This window comes from Talpa europaea, assembly GCF_964194135.1.
Source record: "Talpa europaea genome assembly, chromosome: 3".
Taxonomy (NCBI): Eukaryota; Metazoa; Chordata; class Mammalia; order Eulipotyphla; family Talpidae; genus Talpa; species Talpa europaea.
The window spans coordinates 25452699-25477730 of NC_140069.1; the positions used below are offsets into that span (position 1 = coordinate 25452699).

The 25032-nt window shown below is 33.8% G+C and overlaps 1 protein-coding gene across 14 annotated transcripts in view; it reads right to left on the reverse strand.

Annotated features, from left to right (window-relative positions):
• The window catches only part of RIMS2 (regulating synaptic membrane exocytosis 2), a gene marked incomplete at its 5' end in the record, with an annotated part of 441015 nt that overhangs the window by 329503 nt on the left and 86480 nt on the right, over nucleotides 1–25032 (reverse strand). For all 14 annotated transcript variants that reach the window (XM_084229226.1, XM_084229247.1, XM_084229223.1 and 11 more), the window contains one exon: nucleotides 22284–22494. In XM_084229226.1, the coding sequence (XP_084085352.1) occupies nucleotides 22284–22494 (211 nt within the window). The remainder of the gene's footprint in view (nucleotides 1–22283; nucleotides 22495–25032) is intronic.

The window sequence follows — 25032 nt, forward strand, 5'->3', positions numbered from 1 at the left end:
ACAGCCTTATATCTGAGCTTCAGTGCATTTGTATTTTGATTCATCTCAAACATCCCTAACAAAGTCAAAATTAAATTTCATCCCAAAATTGGTCCATTCAGTCTTGACAGCAGTTAATGGCAACTCTTTGCCTCCAGCCAAAAAATCTAAAAATAACCTTTTTCTTTCAGAGCCCACATACATTCCACCAGAAATTCTTTTTGCTTCTACTTTGAAAATATATCTACAGAGATGACTTTTCACCACCTACACCATAATGACCACAAGTCACCATTATCACACCCCTAAATTAAAGGATTCCATCATTTTCTCAATCTTCCCAATAATCTATCTCAACAAAATATTGTTAGCTTTTTAAAAATGTAAGTCACATCATATTATTTTTTGGATCAGAACACTCTAATGCTCTCCCCATTTTGCTCAGAATAAATGCCCGAGTCCTTACAAAGTCCAAAAGGTCATCTCTTACCTTACTCTTACCTCAGTAGTCTCACCCACTGGCTCTACTACACTCATAATGACTTCCTTGATGCTGTTTGAAGACCTTTATATAGTTTAGACCTGAATCTGGAACTCCCTTTTCCCTAATTATCTACAATGCTAACTCCTTCATCTCTCTTAAGACTGCTCGAGGCATTTTGCAAGGACATCCAAACTAAAACACGATTCAAATTTATTTCAATTTTAATTTTTTCAGGACACAGCTTCTAATATTTCTCTCATTTGTTATATGCATCTCCCAATCAAAGTACATTCTTCAGGAAAAGGTAAGAGATACATGTCTATTTTAGTTGATTGATATATCCCAAATACCTAGAAAACATCAAGGCATACTTAATGCAAGAATAAATTAATAAGTGTAGAATAATTATACATTAATTTAAATTTTGCATGGTGATAGTTACAGGTGAATGGGTGGTGGGAATTTCATGGGAACTATAACTGAGGTGAAAATGCATACATCGTACAAAAATGAAAAATGATGTAAAAAATATATAAAATAATAATAAATAAATAAATATCCCATAATATAAAGAAAAAAAATTCTCAGGAATTTTTGCACCCAACAGTGATGCATAACCTTTACTGCATATTAAATATATAATCTAATAATTAAATAAAAGCATTTAAAACACAGGTGCTAATTAAAAATAAATACATAAATAAAATTTGTTTGCTTGGCAAATTTATGTAATTCAAATAGTACAAGATTTCATGAAATTTGTTTAAATAAGGTGGTGATACCTAAGGAGAAAGTATAGATCCTATAGTTTCAAAATCCAACAGTAATTTAAGACAATTTTACCTCAATTTAAAAAAATTGACTAATTTTTAAAAAAAGAAATTGTTTTTCAGAAAAAATAAAACATGTAGGAACTTCCCAAATTCAAGTATTATTATGAAATATAATTTTTCTGATAAAAATAATTGTTTAATAAAACTCAAGATGAAAAAACAAAGTATTTATTTTTGTATACATTAAAAATTGCATGCATTAAATTATAACCACAATAAAGATGTTTAAAAAAATTTAAAGCAAAATTGTACCCACTATAATGAGTTCGATAACTTGAGAGCGGCACAATGATATACTAAACCAGAGCTTCTCCAACTGTACAGTACATTGGAATAACAGTGTATCTTGTTAAAATGAGGATTCTAATTCCCAGGTATAGGAGCAGATTCTGAGTTTTGAACAGTCTCCTAGCGTGTTGTTTCTGCAGCTCTGCAGACCACATTTTCCATACCAACGCACTAAATTATGACTAAAACTCTGGGCACTAGCTCAAATCCTGGTACTACGAATAACACCCCCACAATCATTACCACTACCACTGCAACTGCTGCTAGCAACAATAACAAATACAATAAATATTGGGGTTTTTTTAGTTTTCACTTATTCCAAGCACTCTTCTAATTCTTGTGTATATGATCGCATGTAACCACTGAAGTTTATGGATGAAGAAATTGACAATTGAAGAGGTTAATTACATAGACAACGTTTTCCAGCTGAATAATGCAGCCAGAAGCGCATAGGTAGGATACCTTAGGGCAATGGCAATTTTTCAAGTGAACTCTACCAAACTTTAGAGACGATAAATTCATAGCCTATATAAACTTAAATTTTATAAAGAATAAAAGCCACACAGCTCATTTTACAAGGCAAATGTAATTCTGACATAAGAAAAGCATAGGCCAATTCTACTCACATATGTGTAGAGACAAAATACAAGCTAAAACTTAAATAACAAAGTCCAAAATACTAAAATACATCTCATATCACAATCAACCACCATTTAACTCCAAGAATGTAAGGACAGTGCAACGCCAGAAAATCTAGTTATGTGCTTCAACTAACAAACTAAAGAAGAAAAATCACAGAATTAGCTCAACCAATGAAGAAAAACATTTGATCAAATTCAACACCATCATATAGTTTAAAGTAACAAAAAGCAGGAATAAAAGTTCACTTCTTTACCATGGTAACAGAAGTAAGAATAAGAGGATATTTCCCTAGATTGGTACAGATTATTTATCAAAAACCCACAGCAGAGGTTATGGAGAAGCTTTAGATTGATCTGACCAAATAAAATTGCTTCTTATATACTTCCTCAAACATAAAGTACTATACGTTTAAACGATAAACATAAACAAAAAAATCTGACATAACAACATAACTGTAAGACAAGTAATCTAGAAATATATATGCTGATTGTAGAAATGAGATAGAAATGAGACTTTAGTTCAGTGATGCTGTTAACATTCTTTTTTTTTTTTTTTTAAAGATTTATTTATTTATTTATACAAGCACTGGGTACAGTCAGAAGCGCGGGAGGGTGAGAGAATTCACCAGAGCCAGAGCGGGGAGCAGAGCAGGCAGAAGGATCGAGGTACACTGCTGAGGGGAGCAGCGGGTGGCAGGAGAGGTCTGCGCGCCATGTGGGACCCTCCTCTGGTGGCCTGGGAGCAGCTGGGGATCGAACTGTTGCCGTGGAGGCTGCGGGCAGCTTCGCAACCCAGCACTCAACTGCTGCGCCACCGGGGAGGCCCTCTGTTAAAATTCTTGGTAGCTGAAAAAGCTGTAAATAAACTACAGTGTCTGTATTTTTACGTCACTAATCCAGACTTACCAATTTTTAGAGAATGTTTTAAAATCAGACACTAGTGTGACCTCAATGGAATAGAAATTATAGATGAATAAATTAATCTGAGTCTTATTCTGCATGTAAGCATGATCTTTTAAACTTAGTTTCTCAACATATCTGTAAAATATTCATTTTTAGGTAATTGGCAAATAGCTTGAAAAAACAAACATGTGGTACTTCCTATTATATATAGGATGATATATGCAATATAATTGTAGATTAGCTATTTTTTTAAAGATTTATTTATTTATGCATATAAGAACTGGGGTGTAGGCCAGAGGTGCAGGGTGGGGAATAAGAGAATTCATCAGAGACAGAGTAGGGAGACAGAGTGGGCAGATGTACTGAAATACACTGCTGAGGGGAGCAATGGGGGAGACAGGAGAGGTCTGCTGCACCATATGGGTTCTGCTGGTGAGAGCTTGATAGCAGTGTCTTTAACCTCTGCACCACCAAGGAGGTCAGATTAGCTATTGATATAAGTGGAATTGTGTGAACATTTAACACCAGTACTTGCTTATAAACTTCAGAGTTCTTGTTTGTGTTCTGAGAACACTGGGGATGCCACAATTATATGTCTATAGCTAAACAAATTACTGCCTGAACAAACTTTGAAAAAAAAAGCACAGCAAAAACCTAATTGTTGTGGCAATACTGAAAAATATAATTTGAGGGTAGAAAGCAGCTGAAATTATTTTTTAATTGTCTTTGTTCTTCATACAAATATCCTAACTGTTAATAAGATAGATCACACCTTATTTAAAAGCTTCTCATAATTTGCTATCCAATAATAAACTAGTAACTTTCATTTTGTTAAAATCCATTCAGACTTAGGAAGGGAGATATGAGAATATGAGGACATATAACTCTTCTGGGAAAGTGACTCTGAATTGCAAAATAATGCATTGCCCCAGAGAAATCTTGGGAGAATCTGCACTTGAAACAATATTGTCAAACAATAGCATGAAATTTTCTCTTACAAAATCAGAATTCACAAAACATCCAAACCCTAAAGAAACACGATTAATGTTATAAGGAGAAAGCCAAGGGTAGCAACAACCACAAAATAGTAATAAAACTAGTTTTAGAGGGCCTCCCTGGTGGCGCAAGGGGTTAAGCACCGCACTATGAAGCAATCCGAAGCCTCTGCAGCACGAGTTCAATCCCCAGCCAGCCAGGGAGCAACCCACATGGCGCAGCAGACCTCTCCTGTCTCACCCACTGCTCCCCTTCAGCAGTGTATTTTACTCAGTCTGCCTGTTCTGCTCCCCACTCTGTCTCTGGTGAATCCTCTCACGCCCTGCATCTCTGGCCTGTACCCCAGCTTTGCATTCAAAAATAAATAAATCTTTAAAAAAAAAAAACTAGTTTTAGAAAATTTTTATAAATTAATATTGCTGACTGCTAAAGCTAGAATAGGCTACATGTCAGAGAAAGGTTATCATTCTGTTCCACAAATGAATAGCTAAAAAGATGTTAGTTGGTTAAGTTCATCAGATAAACCTTTATAGATAGCACTCTAACTTTGGAGAATAGTTAAATTCAGCAGATTTTGGCAAACAGAAGATATTACTTGTTAACTGAGTAAACTATAGATGGTTTCAATCATTTCCAGTCACACTGAAAGCTACATAACTGATAAATTATGGCACACAGAGACTTGCTGAGGAATCAACTGGTGAAGAAATTTAAAATACCCATATTCTGTGGCACATATCAAAAAAACAAGCAACAATAAATGTTGGCAAGGATGTGGTGAAAAAGGAACTCTCCTACGTTGCTGGTGGGAGTGCAAACTGGTCCAGCCACTATGGAAAGCTGTCTGGAGGTTCCTCAGTCTACTAAAAATAGAGCTACCATACGACCCAGCAATTCCACTCCTAGGGATCTACCCAAAGGGCACAAAAACACTGATTCAAAAGAATACCTGTACCACTAAGTTTATTGCAGAACTATTTACAATAAGTAAAACTTGGAAGCAACCCAAATGCCCGAAAATAGATGACTGGATCAAGATGTGGTACATATACACAATGGAATATTACTCAGCAATTAAAAAAAGATAAACTCATGCCATTCGCAGCAATGTGGATGGAGCTAGAAGGAATTATGCTCAGTGAAATAAGCCAGAAGGAAAAAGAAAAATAGCAGATGATTTCACTTATAGCAGGAATACAGGGAAACCAAATAAGACATCAGTGTAAAAAAATAATAACAGTACAAAACACAGCAAAGCAAAAATGGACATTTATAAACCAGAGACACACTGCAGGGGAAGAGGCAGGAGAGGGATCAGAGGGAGGGAGGAAGGAGCACAGGGGACTGAGGTGATGGTACACGGGTGCATTGGTGAAGGAAACTCTATGAGGACTACACCAGAGGGGGTGGGGGGAAGCAAATGTTGTTTAAAAATGAAAATGATGTAAAAAATTTTAAAAATAGGGCCTCCCCCGGTGGCGCAGCGGTTGAGCGCTGGGTTGCGAAGCTGCCCACAGCCTCTGCAGCACTGGTTCAATCTCCGGCTGTTCCCTGGCCACCAGAGGAGAGTCCCACATGGCGCGCAGGTCTCTCCTGCCTGCCACCCACTGCTCCCCTCAGCAGTGTACTTCGGTCCTTCTGCCTGTTCTGCTCCCCGCTCTGGCTCTGGTGAATTCTCTCACCCTCCTGCACTTCTGATTGTACCCAGTGCTTGTATAAATAAATAAATAAATCTTTTTTTAAAAAATTAAAAAATAATAAAATATGAGGTATTAAAATTTTCTCTTTTAACAACCAAAATAAAATAAAATAAAATAAAATACCCGTATTCTAGCTGTTTGGGGCTTAGCTGGCAATGTACATAAGGATCTCATGAATGGGGCCTCCCTGGTGGCACAGTGGGTTGAGAGCGGCGCTGTGAAGCTGTTCCGCAGCCTCTGCAGCGCTGCGTTGATTCCCGGCTGGCCAGGGAGATTTCCCCAGGGCATGGCATACCTCTCCTGTTGCACCTGCTGCTCCCCTCAGCAGTGTTTTCAGTCGTCTACCTGTTCTACTTCCTGCTCTGTCTCTGGTGAATTCTCTCACCCTCCCATGCTTCTGGCCTGTACCCTGGTTCTTGTATAAATAAATAAATCTTAAAAAAAAAAAGAATTATTAAAAAAAAAAAAGGGATGTCATGAATGGAGGTGATTCAGTAATCACAAGAGATAGTATTAAGGATAATCTCTATATACCTCTTGGATAATAATCGTATATACTATATTGCAAACATACACAGTGTTATAAGCCAATATTAAATTTAAAAAATTGATAAAAATAAAGAGGAAAAATTTATGCACAAAGGACTTGAATAGACATTTCTCCCAAGAAAACAAGCAAATGGATAGTAAGCTTATGAAAACATACTCAACCTAAAGAGCCGTTACTGAAATGTAAATCAAAACTACCATGAGATACCATCTCATACCCACTAGAATGACAATTATTTAAAAAAAAAAAAAAAGGAAAAATAGGAAGTATTGGCAAGAATGTAGAGAAAATGGAACACTTGTGCACTGTTAGTATGAACATAAAATAGTAGTCAATACTGAAAAAAGTATGGCAATTCCTCCAAAAATTAGAAAGATTATCCTATGATCCAACAATTCCTCTTCTGGGCATATGTCCAAAAATATTGAAAGCAGTACAAATATCGAGAAGATATTTGTACACTCTTGTTCATAGCATTAATCATAATAGCTAAAACATGGAAGCAGCCCAAGTCCATCAACAAGTAGATTAAGTGCAACAAATTAGTGCATATATACACATATGTGTGAATGAATATTACTATTTAACTTCTAAAAGGAAGGAAATCCTGATACACGCAAAGCATGGATGAACTGTAAGACTTGTATGCTAAATGAACAGACACAAGGAGACAAACACTGTATGATTACACTTATGAAGTATTTAAGAGTAGTCTGTCAAAATCATTGAGACAAAAGGTAGAATGGGAGTTTCCAAGGGTTGGGCAATTGGGAAAACGGGGGACTTATAGCTTTGTGGTTAGAAAGTTAACATTTTATGAGATAAAGAGTTATGGAAATGGACAATGGTGATGACTGCCCAACAATATGAGTTCATTTAATACCACTGAATCGTACACTTTAAGTGTTCACAAAGGTAAACTCTATATCTATATACTTTACCACAATAAAAACAAATTCTTAAAGGGCTGTAGAACAGAAAAAAAAATCCCAATAATGAAGTTTTATATGCCATAGTAACTAAATCCCAATAGTAATTATTAGTTTTCTCTTGACCATGTCCTTTCCCCTAACCAAAATATTTAGTCAAGTCAATGGTTCTTGGAGTTTCATGGACTTTTGTCTGGCTATAGTATGAGCTATTTTCAGTATATTCCTAGTGAATACTATCTTACTTCTATTCAGTCATTTTTCTGCTTTTTCAACATCACAAATTCTAATACTATGCTTTAGATTGACACAAGTCTGAGTTGGTGTCATCTTCAATAAATAAATGTCCTCTCAATAATAAGAAGCATAAAATGCTAGCATTTTTTTAAAGGCAAATGAACAACTCAGCAAATTTTCTTATGATAAATACCTAGAAATAAATTCCGGACAAAAAGTTAAGTCAGCTATGAATGCACACCCTGCCTAGCAGAGATATGTCCCTGGGGAATCACTACCTATTCACTGAAAGCCCAAGTCAGTTATTCTGTAGATGGCTTAAGTTAATGCAGAGCTATTCTTAGAGATCCAATTTGGTCAGCTCCCAAGCTGATTACATTCTGGTGGACTCTCAGTCTAGATGCAGAGTCTGTTATAATGAAGCACTGAAATTCAATTCCCCATTAAAGGCTATATTTACCCGATCTACTATGAAAAATTCAACCAGAGCATACCTTCTAATCTATGACCATTTTAATCTAGTTTTACCATCCAATATAAAAAGAACAAATCTCAAAAGTGAAATAGAATCTGACATACAAAATTACGGCACTTACAGATCTAATCTATGATATAAAGAAATATACTATGAGCCAATAAGCACTATACTAAACTTAAGGAAAATAATATACTTTGTTCCTGAAGGCTACTGGTCCCTGAGACACCAAAAAAAAAAAAAACCACCAAAAAAATAAAGAACCCCACGGAATGCACACTGAGGAACGGGGACTACATTATAAAGAAACGATTGTCACAATTTCTAATTAAACTGCTTACTTTTACTTTCTAAGTTCTTAATACCAGATAGCTGGATCAAATATTGGAAAACTGATGTTAACACAGGAAGAATCATCTAACCTAATGTAATCAGTTTTATCTAAGCTCATTTGATATGCCTAGTGCAACTTTTAAAAATTTAAATAAGATTGAAATTTAAAACAAAGTGATTGAAATTTAAAATTTTTCCTACTCCGATTTTGGTTTTATGATTCTTAAGAATAATAAAATAATTATATAATTTTATGTCATTTTTATTATTTCATCTGCTTACTCTTGGTTTTTCTAGATTCTTGTTCGATGGTAAGTTATCTAAATAATAGAGTTCAAAATACTTCTATATTGCTGATGAAAAACTGGAGTTTTACATCAATCTATAGATACAGGAATACAATAAATTTATTTTTATGCATTTATTAAGCTTACAATAAAAGAGGTGAAAGGTATATTAGCATTATTTAGACTTGTATATTAAGTAGGAATGCCAAAGCAAAGAAATTAATCTACTACTGTTCAGACAGTATTTGTTAGAATCAGCTCTATACAGCTCTTGCCCAGCTAAAATGGAAAATCCAATATACTATAACTTGAAAAATCCTGAAGTATGTGCTAAATTCAACCCCATATGAGAATAACAATGACAGTTAGAAAAATCCATAAGGTCTAGAAGTCTTAGTAATGTGTTTAAGACAGAAAAAGCATCAAATTGCAATGAAAACAAAGAATGCCCTGTTCTGAATATCATAACTACAGTTGTAACCCAGTTATGAATATCATAACTACAGTTGTACTTTGGAAATGTGAGAAATAATTCAAGTCATATATCCTTCCACACCCTTCATTTCAATAACAACAACAATAACCATTAGTAATATTATTCTTTTATAGGTTAATGACCTATCAATAATAAGTGAAATTTGTATTTATTATTGTCTCAAGAGACATAGTTATCCTAAGATGATAACTGTTGTAAAGAGAAAGGAATAATTTAAGATCTCCCATTGAAGTGTTCTTTATACAAGCAGATAATACTAACCGTAGCAATAAAATGAGCATCATTTTGTTCCCTAAACTGTAACTCCCCTATGCTCTCACTAGATATGAGTAGTCAGTATTTACTAAAAGATATATTACATATATGTTCTAAAATCTGGACAATTTATCATGGAAGTTTAGTTTATTGATTTGTTTCACCCTATAAAGCCTGAGAAATACCAAATTATATTAAAAAAAAATTCAATCTCCTATACTTTCATTCTATGTGCTATAGAATAAATTCATATTAAACACTCAATCTCTAAAATCAATATATTCATATGTACTTACCGTTTACAATACGTAATAGATGAGCAAATCTGTTAAGCAGTACTAAATTGTGAAACATTTATAGAGACAAAAGCAGATTTGAGTAGCTAGGCAAGAATCAGCATGTACTTCTTTTTCCACATCTGTATTTCTAAAGAATTCAAGCTCTTTGTACGATTTTCCTGCTGCACAATGCATCTCCATAATGTTTCCATTAGGGATGCTTCTGGCTATCAGTGACAGAAAATCTGACTACAAGCAGTAGGAACCAATTTGGGGTGGGTATTTTTCTCACGTTGGAGAAATGGTGCTGAATCAGTAGTTCAACAACATCATGATAATGACTTAAATACTTCCGGGTTTTCCTCAGCTTCACAAATGACTGGTGAAGTTTGTGACATCATTTTGCATTGAAAGGTAGTGCCAGTTATGTATTTCTCTTTTATCATGACTTCCTGAAAGTCTTCACAAACTTTATTTCCCATTAGCTAGAATTATGTCATATAGCCATTCCCTGTTGCAAAAAAAGCTTAACACTTGTATATTTTCCAAGTCCTTCTAGTGAGTGAAAGTGAAAAGGAAGTTGCAAGGGAAAAGGAAGTTAAAAATGCTTGTTCTTGGGCCTCCCCAGTGGCACAGCATTTGAGCACTGGGTTGCAAAGCTGCCTACAGCCTCTGCAGCACAGGTTCAATCCCCGGCCACTGGGCGAGGGTCCCACATGGTGCGCAGACCTCTCCTGCAGCGCCCGCTTCTTCCCTCAGCAGTGTGTTTCGTCAGTCTGCCTGTTCTGCTCTCTGCTCTGGCTCTGGTGAATTCTCTCACCCTTCCGCACTTCTGACTGTACCCAGTGCTTGTATAAATAAATAAATAAATAAAATTTAAAAATGCTTGTTCTTTCAACTATGTAATATTCCATATATATATATATATATATATATATATATATATATATAAAATCTAGCTCTTAACCCAGGATCTTTGATGGAGAGCAAATCTTTCCATTATGGTCAAGTATTGATCACTGTGAACCACTGAACTACATGTTGCAAGACAAGTTATATGTTCCAAGTACATCAAAAACACAATGATGGAAAAAGAACAGGGTAACTGCAACAAAAACTCATTCAGAAACAGGAATAATGAGAAGTATACAATGGTCAACTGTCCCATCCATCACACAATGTGGTACCTACATCAACAAGTTTTATTCCCTTGGTTATCCTATCTGGTAGCTAATGATTCAACTATACAGAAGGTTCTTCCTTCACCACTGTCAATATATATTTCCTGGTTCTGCACTTTGAGAGGAGTACTGTGTCATTACCCTCCTTGTCTATATATGAGAGTGCAACTAGCAAATATACACTTCTGGCATTCTACATAGTTTTCATTTCCATTGCTATTATACACATCATACTGCTAATATGATTACAAGGTATTGGATGGTGATGATATAAAACTTTTTCTTCATTGCTTAAAGTTCTGTTGAACAGTGTTAAAAAGACCTGTTGAATTGAACACTTGCAGTGTTTACAAATCTATATAAAACAGTACATTAGTCAATATGTATCTTAAAATATGGATGGTTATATCATGAAATCTTGTCGGTATATGAAATTCATTTCTATAGCTGATTTATCATTAAGTGTCTCATTTCAGGGATGGGTGTCAGAATTCATTATGAAAACTTTAGATAATAACCAAATCACTACTCATCCTGCATTAACTCTGGACATAAAAGAAGCACCAGAGATTTAAAGGCTTTGAATCACCTGAATTGCCCTACTTGAAAGTCAGTTAATAAGGTTGGCTGGTAGAAAACTGGAAGGTTCTCTAGGGAATAGGCCCTGCACTGATGCATAGTCTGGGATCTGTCAACAGCAATTAATCTGCATATCTTCAAAACTGCCTAAAAAATTGATAAATTCCTATAGGTTAAAAAGAAAAAAAAGTAGTCACAGAATCTTTCATTCTTCTCAGAGATTTCATCCTAAACCCACACCATTTGCCACTATATTCATTATTCCCAACCTAGTAGCTGAAAATTGAGGAGAATAAAAAGACTTCAATGACAAAAAAAAAAGAAGCACTGTTTAGACCATCTCAGCTAAATAATTATTCTCTGTAGGTTTTATGCCAACTTGAATCTGGAGAACTTGAGGAGTCCTCAAGTATTAGTCTGATTCATCAAAAAGTACCAGAATAGAAAAAAAAAAAAAATCTATGTCTGCAGAAAGTCACCAGTCTCCTGAGGAGACCCAAATCCAAATCAGACCTCTACGGGGAAACATTAGCAAATTAACAAAATTGAGCATAGAGTGAAATCCTACATACCTAGTATTTTTTAATTATAATGAAATCTAATATTAAACAAAAAGAAAAGACATCTCACCAATCTCTAAACAAATTGTTAACAAAAATAAAGATAAATTAAATACTTAAAGTCAAATGTGAATATGTATTTCAGAAAATCTATAGTCGATGTTGTTTTATTTATTATTATAAAGATTGAATCATTCTATGAACTCAGATACTTCTTTTAAAAATTTGGACCTGTACAATGATAAGTCTAGTAATGTACATCATCTTTGTTCAGGGAACTATATTTGTGAAGCTTAGCAAACTTACATTATAAGATTAATGAACTCATCACAGTGAGGGATGTTATATAATCTCCTTCAAAAAAAAAAGTGCTAAAATCTAAAGACAAGTCTCTTTAAGAATTGAGTAAGGTAATCAATTTTCATCTACAATATAATAAAATGTAAATAATTTTTAGTAAAACCAGATAGCATGCTTTAACTTTCTAACAATTATCATGCACTATAACTGTAACAAACCAGTTAGAAGTATATAAATTAAATAACTATCTAAACTTAAAATCAGTAATAGCAACATTAAGAACGAAATAATATTAGACAGAAAAAAGACTCTAACCACTTTGTCCTCCTGGTGTGAATATCCACGAAAGCAAGTTAGAAAGGACAGAAAAGACAAAACAAAAAAAGAAATAATTAATTCCATTCTAAAACAAATAAGAGCTTTTCAATAAAATTAAAATTCTGAAAAAAGTCTAAATTACATTGTTGAATGAAACAGAAACATTTTAAGGGGAAGTTTTTCCCAAACATTTCAACTAAGAACATGCTATATGCTAGATACAGTAAATAAACAAAATAATTTTTGTAAAAGCAATTAAATATCCAAACATCAGAAAAAGAATGCTCTTTCCATAATTAAAATCCTAATGAAACACTCAATTATCTCAGGAAAGAAAATAAAAAATGTTAAAGAAAAATGTTTTTATGTACAAAGTCAAAACACAGTATCATTGTTTAGCTTTAATGTCATTATAAACTATCAAAAGTACACAAGTATAATTTTATGAGTTATTTATATTAGTTCTAAAAGTTATCTCTGTTTCCCATTAATTTAGAAGTTTTATAAACCTTATAACTGAAAAGAAAAATTTAATTAGAAAAAGTCATTAAAAATAAAACATCATTGATTATAATTGGTAATTTTGTTATAGTTTCCCAATATTGTACGTGTGGAATATAAAATATGTGAGTTGACTAAAAGAATATATTTAGATATCTAAATTAAACTCAATTGTTGTATTTCTCTTTATTTAAATTTAAAATAACAATCAAAGTGAGGATATAATAATAATGACCTAATATATTAGAAGAACCCATATTAAAAATCAAAATAATGTGTTTTGAGGTATCACTGTTTCTCTGAAATATGGGTAGCAGTATAACATTTGTGATTAACAGGAAGGACTTTTCTATCTTAAGATGCCACCTCTTGTAAACAACACCTCCAGTATATATATATTTTGTGCAATTTCCTTAAGCTCTTATTTGGAAAATAGGGACTTAATGCTTACTTTATTAGCTTTGAGAATTAAATAAAATAACCAGAGAAGCTCTCAATACAGTCCCTGGTACTCAGTTCTATATCTAATACCCTAGACTATCAAACACAGGATGTTGCGTAGAAGAAAGGATTGTATACTTACTGTGTTCTTGACTGCTTCATTTGTTACAAATGTTAAAATTAAAGATCAAATAAAGCTATTGTACACAGTCAAGAACATTACATCCAACATCATTACATCCAACAAAATTCATTTATGGAGCATTAATTGTATGTGGACGAGGCACTACCCTAGAACTCGGAAATGCCCACATGCCATGTTATTTGTGCTCTCCTATCCACATCTGTTTTACCATGTTTACATTACTTTGGTGATGTCCTGAATTCCTTTATCTATTAAACCACTGTACAGTTCCCTATTATTATTAGAAAGCACTGCAGATGCTATTATTAATCTTTCCCATTTTTAATCTATAAGAAAAATTTATTTAACCTGATGAGGATATTAGTTACTCAGCAGTCTACTTGCAAGCAAGAGGCCAGGAGTGAGAAGATACACAAAAGAAAACTTTCTGTCCTCTAAATATATTTCTTAAACCATGTATTCCTTACACATGTAAGTTAGCATTTAAATTTTAAGCTAAAATAGTTGGAAAAATTACATTTCCAGATGTATCCCATATTGTAGTATATATTTATAAGTATATTTAATTACACACCAGAGGAGCAAAATCCCATATTGTCAAAATATTAACAAAGATGTAAAACAATGGTACGTCACTAATAAAAAAAATTAAAATTTAAAAACTAAAAATAACAATAAATAATTGTGATTTTTATCAAGTCTTGGAATGACAGATTTACCTCATTTACTATATGGGAAACAACCACTGTCTATACAATCTATTTTGCAGACCAGTCCACATCGCCGAACCATCAGACAAATCTGACTTTCCATCAAAAGGAGTCCAACTTCATTTTTTAAATTCCTATCAATGTGTTATATTATGGGTTATCATGACAATTAGCTCACATCAAAATTCTACCCAAAAAAGACAGGTGGACTAAGGTCTTGCCAAAAGTCTATTACTTGAAAGAAAAAAACCATTGCCCCTTCTATATTTCCTATCACTGCTTTGCCTCACGGAACTCTCACTCAGGATAATGCATTCTATTGTCACTTTGTTTAGTGTCCCAGAGATATTGTCACATTCTGAGACAGTAGATTCTATATAAAGACTGGACTCAGATTAGGGGTGGACTGGACTCAGTAGAAAAGTAGAAGGGCAATTGTAAAAGTGAATTGGAAAGAACAATTTATAAAACAGAAAAGTGTTTGCAGGTAGATCGATTTTAAAATAGAGCAAAAGAAAACATTTGGAACTCTTTGCCCTTGAAGTTATTCATACCCATCTACTCATCAGAAAATCTTCCTTCCATAGCAGGGGTACATACCTCACTGTCAACACCACTGCCATACACTTTTGAATATAAAGAGCCTATGGAATCGTCCAGACATTGTTGAAAAGAAACAGCCTCAAAGTGCTAGCTACAACAGTAATTCTAAGTGTACTTACTCTCCCAGGTAATATTACTCACAAAGAATTGTGCTATACAAATGACAGGAGTGGAGGCTAAACCTGGTGTAAAACTTTAAAAGATGGTACATTATGGACATGAAGTGAACTACTGTAAACTACAGGAAATGTTTTCCTTTATGCTCAATTTGAAATTCATTTCACTTTCTTCCAAGATGCTGACAGGCATTAGAAGGTTTAAAACGTTGTAGGATTCAGCAAGTTAGACTGCTTCTTGTAGTCATAACATGATCCTCCACCAGGATTAGGGAGATGGATATCAGAAAAGGGAAACAATTTTTTTTTCCTTTTAAATTCTACAACTATTTTCTAACAATACTCTCACACATTCTAGGTTACTCAGCCTAAAGGCATGAAATTGAGAATCTACCTAATATAACTATTTGCTTAATGGTAGACCTCTTAAACTATATAATTCTGATAAAGCCAGCTTTGTCTCTTCTTCAAATTCTTATAAACACAGTTTTCCAAAATAGTGGTGACCTCCGGTACTCCCATGTTATATAAAAGGAATAAAAAACAGACCTTAACACATAATATACAATATGTGGTAACATGAAAGAACTAATAAGCTTCTCAACTCCTTTTTAAAAATTTATTTCAGGAGCAGAACATTTGACTATATGAATATACTTTTCAAGTACTTCAGGAATTACATGAGTAAATTAGCATTTATTTTAAAATGATAAAATGCCAAACCCAGAAAGGCCTTAAAAATCATTTAAGATGAATGTTTTCATTTTACAGATTTTAAAACAGAAACACTAAGACATGAAATGGTATGTCAAACAAAAAGTCATACAACATCCGGGCAGGAACAAAACAGTTCTAATTTTCTCAACTTATGCAACCCTTTTCTTGAATGTTAAAGTTTTACCAATATATGGGAAAAATTTTATATGATATGCCAACCTTGGGTATATGGGAATTGGCTTTAAATTGAGTTAGCACACTATGTGCAGATAATCACAGTGATTTTAAATGTGGAAAGAACTACCTAGAGCATGATACGAATACTCTAACCATTATTTTATCGCTCAGTGCACAATAATTAAAACCACTCATATAAATGATACTTAATGACCTGATTGTACAGTGAGATGTCAACAGTATCATTCCATTCTTATGTGATTTACCAAAAATACATATATCATTGCAGTATTTTAAAGAACACGCTTAAGGATCACCCTCATCTGTAAACATTCTAAAGTGACAACTCATTCTTCAAATCTGATAACTTACAGCAAAAAATTTACATCTGTTAGATTTATAAACTAAACAATACAATTCTGAAAAATCTATATTCTTTCTTATCCAAAAATTAGATTATCTATTAAACAGAGAGGAATCTATTTTCTCACCCAAAAATAAAAGAAGCAAAAAAATAATGTTGCTACACTTGGAAACCTGATAATCATCACTGTAAATTATCTTTAAAATCTTTCCTACTAGCCAACAGGCACATGAAAAAAATGTTCAACATCACTTATAATCAGGGAAATGCAAATCAAAACTACAATGGGATACCATCTTACACCAGTGAGAATGGCACATATTAAAAAAACTAGCAAAAACATTTGTTGGCAAGAATGTGGAGAAAAAGGAACTCTCCTGCACTGCTGGTGGGAGTGCAAACTGGTCCAATCACTATGGAAAGCTGTCTGGAGGTTCCCCAACCTCATAAAAATGGAGCTTCCATATGATCCAGCAATTCCACTCTTAGGTATCTACCCAAAGGACACAAAAACATTAATTCAAAAGGAAACCTGCATCCTTATTTTTATTGCAGCACTATTTACAATAGCTAAGCTATGGAAACAACCCAAATGACCAAAAACAGATGACTGGATCAAAAAGATGTGGTACATATACACAATGGAATGTCACTCAGCAATCAAAAAAGATAAACTCATGCCATTTGCAGCAACATGGATGGAGCTGGAAGGGATCATGCTCAGTGAAATAAGCCAGAAAGAAAAAGAAAAATACTGGATGGTCTCACTCATAGCAGGAAGTTAGAAAACCCAAATAAGGAATCAGGGAAAAGACTAATTATAATAAAGTAAAAACCAAAATCAACAGGCAACTACAAACCAGAGATACACTACAGTGGGGGGAGAAGGGAGTAGTATCAAAACAAGGGGGGGGGGAATTTTACAGTGACTATAACCAAGATAAAAATGCGTACATTGTACAAAAAGGAAAAATGATGTAAAAAATTAATAAAATAAATAAAAAATCTTTCCGACTAAAGTCCCATTCAATGATTTTTTAAAAAAAAAAAAAGTCTGCCTAATAAAGTAATTCTTTATAAATTTGACTAAAAATATAGTTTTGATTTATTAAGGAGGCTATCAACTTAAAAAGGAAACAAATGGAAGCAATATTTCATAAATATCGTTGCGTGGTACTTCCATGACCTATACTTCATTTATTCTCTCTGTATCCTAAATGTATCTTAAAAGATTGCATAAATTGTTAAGGATGGCTTCACATGAAGGAACCCTAAAATTAAAACAAAAGGTTACTTTATCTTGTTGTCTTAGGCAATTACTAAAATAATTTTTCAGTAGGCTTATAATTAGAATTTAAGCTATAAAATATTTGTACACTTATTACTCTACTTCATAAGAATAGTTTGAACAAATTTCATTAAGCTTAATCCTTCGAAAACATGATAAATCAAAAAAATTATATTTAGACATTATTGAGAACAAAACCTTCTTATTATTTTATATAAGGCAACTGAGCATATTTAATGATTATTTAACTGGAAAAAAACTGAACACAAAATCTATTTGAATACAGACAAACTTCATAGCATATCATACAAAAGAGTGTCTTCCTGAGTAAATTATAGATAAAAATTTTAATAACTAATCAAGGAAATCCAGGATATCTTCTATAAGCTAAAATCTAGATTAATTTTTCTTATGTTTTCTTCCCTTAACACTTCCCTTAGATGTAAAAAATATATATATACAATTATTCCTCAATTGAAAAACACATTTTCAAGGACTGTCCATATTTCACTGTATTTAATTTATTGACTATAATGTTGCTCAACATAAAGGGATCACATGTTAGAAGTCAGGAAATATATCTTCATACAAACTATAATAAGACACTTTGCTTCTGTCCTAAATGGGGTAGTAAGGACTAGATTTCTCTACCTGTCTGGAAAAAAACTCGAAACACAGACAAAATATATGAAAGGATGGTTTCCAAAACATATATTTCTAAAACATTAGACAACAAGAATTGTGACAAATGAAAAATGGAAAACCATCAAAATAAACTCTATAATTTCCCAATTTACTGCTTTGAGAGACTTTCCAGGCAGCAGAGTAATAAATATAGAGAAGCTAAAGCTCGGACTGTGAGACATCATGAGTTGCAAAAAACAAAAGAGAATCTCAACAAGCCAGCACAGGACAGGTAACCAAAAAAGAAAGAGCTGCACAGAAAGAGGACCCCAGAGATCTTCAGGGCTCCTGCAAGCATTCACCTGACTAATGATCACTAAGCACACATGTGAGAAACATCCAAGAGCAGGAAGAAAATTCAACACCACTTTATGAAAAAAAATCCTCAATAAGATGGGTATAAAAGGAATATACTCTAACACAATAAAGGCCATATATGACAAACCCCCAGTCAACATCATATTCAATGATAAATAAAAACATACAGATCAATGGAACAGAAGGGAAAGTTTAAAAATAATTCCATACATTTATAGACAACTAATTTATGACAAAGGAACCAAGAGCATACAATACAGCAAGTAAAATCTCTTCAATAAGTGGTATTGAGAAAACTGGATCAACACACACACAAAAAATGAAACTAATCCACTCTCTGATATCTTATGCCAAAACTAATTCAAAATGGATAAAGACTTGAATGTAAGACCTGAAATCATAAATGCACATTAAAAAAAAAAAACACATAGGTGATATGTCCCTTGACCTCAACCTTCGAGATGTCTTTGGAGATTCAACTTCAAGGGCAGGGGAAATGAAAGCAAAAACAACCGAATGGGACTATATCAAACTAAAAGACTTCTGCACAGCAAAAGACACTACCATCAAAACAAAAAGGTATCCCACAGAACGGCAGAAGATATTTATAAACCATAGATCTGACTTGGGCTACTATCCAAAATATATTTAAAAAACTCATATAACTCAACAACCAAAAAAAATCCAAAAAAAAAGGGCAGAAGATCTGAATAGACACTTTTCCAAAGAAGACATGGAGATGGCCAATAGGCACAAGAAAAGATATTCATCATCTTTTATTATTAAGGAAATGCTGATCAAAACAAAAATGCATAATATCACCTCATACCAGTGAGAATGGCTATTCTCCAAAACATTAGAAACAACAAGTGTTGGAGAGGATGAGGAGAAAAAGGAACTCTTGTACATGCTGGAGGAATGGAAATTACTCAAAAAAATTAAAAGTAGAAATGCTATATGATCCAGTTATCCTATTTCTGGATATTTACCTAAAGAATACAAAAACACTAATTCAAAGAGATATGCACTCCCCTGATAATCACAGCAATATTCACAACATCTAAGAGGCAGGAACAACCTATCAATAGATGCATGGATAAAGAAGATGTGGTATTAGTTATAAGGACTTTAGAATTTGCATTTATCTCCTTAGTAGCATCTTTTTTTTTTATTTTTTTTTATTTTTTTTATAATAAATTTTATTGTTATATTCCCCATACAATTGCAGCCCCCCATTCTGACCCCAATCCCTCCCCTCCCGCCCCCGCCCCCCTAAAAGTGTCTCTGGTTCATAGTTTTTTGTTGATTTTGATTTTCACTTTCTTATAGTTATTCATTTTCCTGGTCCCTTATTTAAGTTTTCTGGATTCCTGCTATGAGTGAGACCATCCGGTATTTTTCTTTTTCTTTTTGGCTTATTTCGCTGAGCATGATCCCTTCCAGCGCCATCCATGTTGCTGCAAATTGCATGTGTTTATCTTTTTTGAATGCTGAGTAATATTCCATGGTGTATATGTACCACATCTTCTTGATCCAGTCATCTATTTTTGGGCATTTGGGTTGTTTCCAAAGCTTAGCTATTGTAAACAGTGCTGCTATAAACATAGGGGTGCAGGTGTTCTTTGGAATTGATGTTTCTGTGTCCTTTGGGTAAATACCTAGGAGTGGAATTGCTGGATCATATGGAAGCTCTATGTTTAGTAGGTCCAGAAATCTCCACACAGCTTTCCACAGTGGTTGGACCAGTTTGCACTCCCACCAACAGTGCAGGAGAGTTCCTTTTTCTCCACACCCTCGCCAACATTTGTTGTTGCTAGTTTTTTTAATATGTGCCATTCTCACTGGTGTGAGATGGTATCTCATGGTAGTTTTGATTTGCATTTCCCTGATGGCAAGTGATGTTGAACATTTTTTCATATGCCTGTTGGCCATTTGCATTTCCTCTTCAGAGAAGTTTCTTTTTAGCTCTTCTGCCCATTTTTTGACTGGATTATTTTCTTTGTTGTTGTTGAGTCTCATCAGCTCTTTGCATCTTATCACTCAGTTCTTTACTCAGGTAGTTTTAACATAGGAAGCTGATATGTTTACATATGTTACTAAAACATATGTAAAGTACTTACAGTTACTAAAACACAGTAAAGTACTTACTCAGGAGCCAAAAAAGAAAAATGAAATCCTGCTATATTTGCAACAATATACATGAACTTGGAGGTATTATGCTTAGTGAAATATGTCAAATGAGAAAGACAAACACTGTATGATTTCACTCATGTGGTAGATGAAAGAAACAAGAGAAATGAATGAACAAAGCAAAACAAAAAATAAATGGTTGGATTATAAAAACAAAATAGTGATTACCAGAAGGTAACGGGGTTGGCAGTGGGGTGGGGCGAGAGGAGGAGGTGACTAAAAGGGTCAATTGCTGAAAGATGAAAACAAGACTTTCAGTGACAAGCACAATACACTAAATTATAATGCTGTGCACCTGAAACCTATATAATATTATAAATGAATGCTTCTTCAATAAATATGTATTTATATATACATAATTCAATAAAACTGCTATTTTAAAAGCTGTAAAAGAAAAATATATGATTAATTTCAATAAATGAAGAAAAAACATTTGACAAAATCCAACACTTATCCCTGATGTAAAAAAAAAAAAAAAAAAACCTATCGAATTAAGAATAAATGGCATTGATGAAAAGCTGATCGTTAACTTAATACTTTAAATAGTGAAGGATTGAATGCTTTTTTCCCTCAGATCAAGAAAAAAGCAAGATATCTGCTTCTACCATTTCTATTCAGAAGAGTGCTAGAGTTTCTAGTTAATGCAACTACTCAAAATAGTCATATAAACCAGGGGAAAAGACTAGGATATGTAAAGAAAAGTTATTAGTCCTGTCAAAGAAAACAATGAGAAACAGGGAACAATGAGAAAATGCAGAAATAAAAAATCACACAAGGTAACATATTCTTATAAGTTATGTTTTAGTAACATATGTAAACATATCAGCTTCCTATGTTAAAACTACCTAAGTAAAGAACTGAGTGATAAGATGCTACTAAGGAGATAAATGCAAATTCTAAAGGCCTTATAGAGACATTTAAAATACTTTTTCAAAGTTTTTTTTCGGTGGTATTAACATATACCCAAAAGCAGGTGGACAGTATATGAAAATCTAATATAAGCACCTCCTTAACATTTCTTTAAATCCACAATGTAATTCTTATTTTAAAACAAAAATAAAAGGAAACTTTGAAAGCTACAAAATTATACAGACTCTCATCTAACATTAATCAGTTCTGTGATTTAAAAAAATAGCTTTGGTCTCTCTGAATCAGAGCTTTCTGCACCTGCAAAATTAAGGTGTGAGGCCAACTGATCTCTAAATTCTCTTTGAAAGCCTCAAGATCCTAGGATTTTAAACAAAATCATAAGCTGAAGGACATAAACAATAAAACAAATCTTTTTTGGTTCATACAAAAATTTCTAAATTTCACTTGTCTACAATGAAGACATTAGGGAAGGTAAATATGAATATTAGTTTCAGTTGTCTACTTTATTCACAATAAACTTCACTGTAAAAGAAGTATGTGTAATTTTCATTCCGTACCTTGTTTGAGCGTAGTGAAACTCGACCTCCACAACGAGCACAGAACTTTGTTTGGCAATATGAACAGTTATGGCCACATCCATCAGCAAACTTTGTTTTGTGGCAGATCCCACAGGTCGGGGCATCACCCTTCTGTTCTTGCTGCTGCTGCGATTCTTCTCCCATCTTCTTTACCTGCTCCTTATACATTTCAAACTGCTGATGAAGTTTTCTACAGACAAAAACATAAGAAAAAACTGGTTTCCAGATGGAAGCGAAAAATACAGAGAGATGTACAGATACAGACACAACCGTTAGACACAATTTTACATCTAAAAACCATCCAAAGGGTGAGACTAGAAGTATAAAAATTTAAATTTCCAATTATAAAATAACATCTTGTAAGGCACATCATACAGTAAAAGTGTTGCGACTAGTCTGCCTTCTGAACATGTTGACTTAAAAACCAATTAACACATTTATGGAGATATTTCTTTGAATTATAATTGTAAATTTTCTACCTACTACTTGCATAATATTTTCAATCATACATACCAAAATACTAACATTATCTTTCAACAGCTATTTCAGAAACAGAGGGACTTAATATGAGTTACACAGTAAGCCAGAACCTACGAACTTCATAAGCATTAACATAGACTCTCAACTGGAGGGGTCTTAAGAATCCAAACAGAGGTAAAACCACAGGCTGTGTGCTCTCACTAATTGTTCAAATCTGTTCAACCCACTGGATATTAATTGGCTGTAAAAGCACTATGAAACAATAAAAATCCTACCAAATAAGGCTATACAAATAAAAGTCCAAATTTTACTTTAAAGAGAAAATAAGAGGATAATAAAAAGATGCCCAGAGAAGGGTATTATTTACTCTAGTTAAAAATAGTGATAGAACTTTTCACTTCCTTTGTCTCTATAAGGAAAATTAGTTTTAAAACTATAATTAGCTCCATTTATGATTACAAAGCTGTAAATAATGCCACTATCCTAAAAATGACAAAAGGCTAAATAATTTTTTAAAAAAATAACCTTTCATGAGCCCATAAAAGAACTGAAGTTACAAGGCAAACGATCTGAATTCCAAAAACCATAAGCTACTCCAAAGTGGAAACAGACATGCTGTTTCCACTTTGGAAGAGTACAGGATAAAGAAGTGGCCACCTGGCAGGTAAGAGAAAATAGGCAGGTAAGAGAAAATCAGTAAAATTTTAAGTCTGCAAAAAGCCAACTATAACTAAACAGGACAGCCCGAAATAGCTTGGGGTCCAGAATTCAAGCGCTTTTTCACAAGCCTCCGCTGGGTACTCATGAGGAAGACGGGGAGCAGATCATAAAAACAGAGGGAGCATGTATGCAGGTGTAAAAGATGTAGCTAGTATAGCTACTGGATCATAGGCACAATTCCCCAGATCTTCTTTCCTAAAAGAGCGACAACTATATATAAGCCTCAGGGAAAGAAAGTTACTCCGTCAGCCACAGGACAAAGGCAAAGATCCATTAAAGCACAGAAAAGGTTGAAGAATAAAAAATCTACCCATGAAAGAAACACAGGAAACCGTCTTGAATCCAGGATCCTACCCACCAATCAAAGGTCTTTTATCAGCAGGATACAAGGCAGATTTGTTCCATGGGAAGAAGAGGCTAAGTAACGCTGAGCAAGCCTTATCCGTACGGCCAGACTGACAAGCTTGTCAAAGTTGGAGGGTCGAGAAACATAACAAAACACACCTGCTTCTACCACAACCCTAGAATCAAGAAATAAGCACCAGTTCTCTACTACTGAGGAAGTGGCAGGAGCATGGAGAGAAACCCCATTCTGTGGTACAAGTGGGTGGGAATATTAAAGATTTCCATCATCAAACTATAAAACAGATAAAAGAATCAAAGGAAATGTAAATAATGTGAAAATATACTCTTCATCAATGAGATGACAATATTGTTAATTCTCTAATTCAATGTGATTATAATAAAAAAATTTCAGTATGATTTCTCTGAAAAAATTAAAAATTTTATTCTCAAATGTATATGGAATAGCAAGATTCCTATAATAGGCAAAATACTTTGAAAAAGATGAAGAAATCTGTAGGAATTATAGTACCTGAGTTTAAGACTCAGTATAAAAGCTACAGAAGTAACCAAATCAATTTGGAATTAGCGAAGGATAAACATATATACCAATGGAACAGAACACAGTCCAAAAAGTCCAAATACGTACATGGCTATTTATTTTTACGAAGGTGCCAAGATAATTCAATGGAGAAACAACTTTTTTTTAAAGATTTATTTATTTATGCATACAAGAACTGGGGTACAGACCAGAGGTGTGTCGGGGTGAGAGGATTGACCAATGACAGATGGAGAAAAGAACAGGCAGATTGACCAAAGTACAGTGCTGAGGGGAGCACCGGGTGAGTCAGGAGAGGTCTGCTGCACCATGTGGGTTGCTCCCTGGCTGCCGGGGAGGATGCGGACAGCTTCATAGGTTGTGTGTTAAGCCCTTGTGCCACCAGGGAAGCCCAGAAACATCTTTTAAGCAATGAGAAATTCAGCAGAATTGGACATCCATGTGTAAAAAAAAGAACCTCAACTCAAATACCTTACACACACACACACACAAAAAAAAAAAAAAAATCAGTGTATTGCAGAACAAAACATAATGACTAAAACTATAGGACCTCTTGAAAAAGTGACCTTGGGTCAAACAAATACTTCTTAGATAAGTTAGGTAAGTAGTTCTTCAGTAGAACCTAAA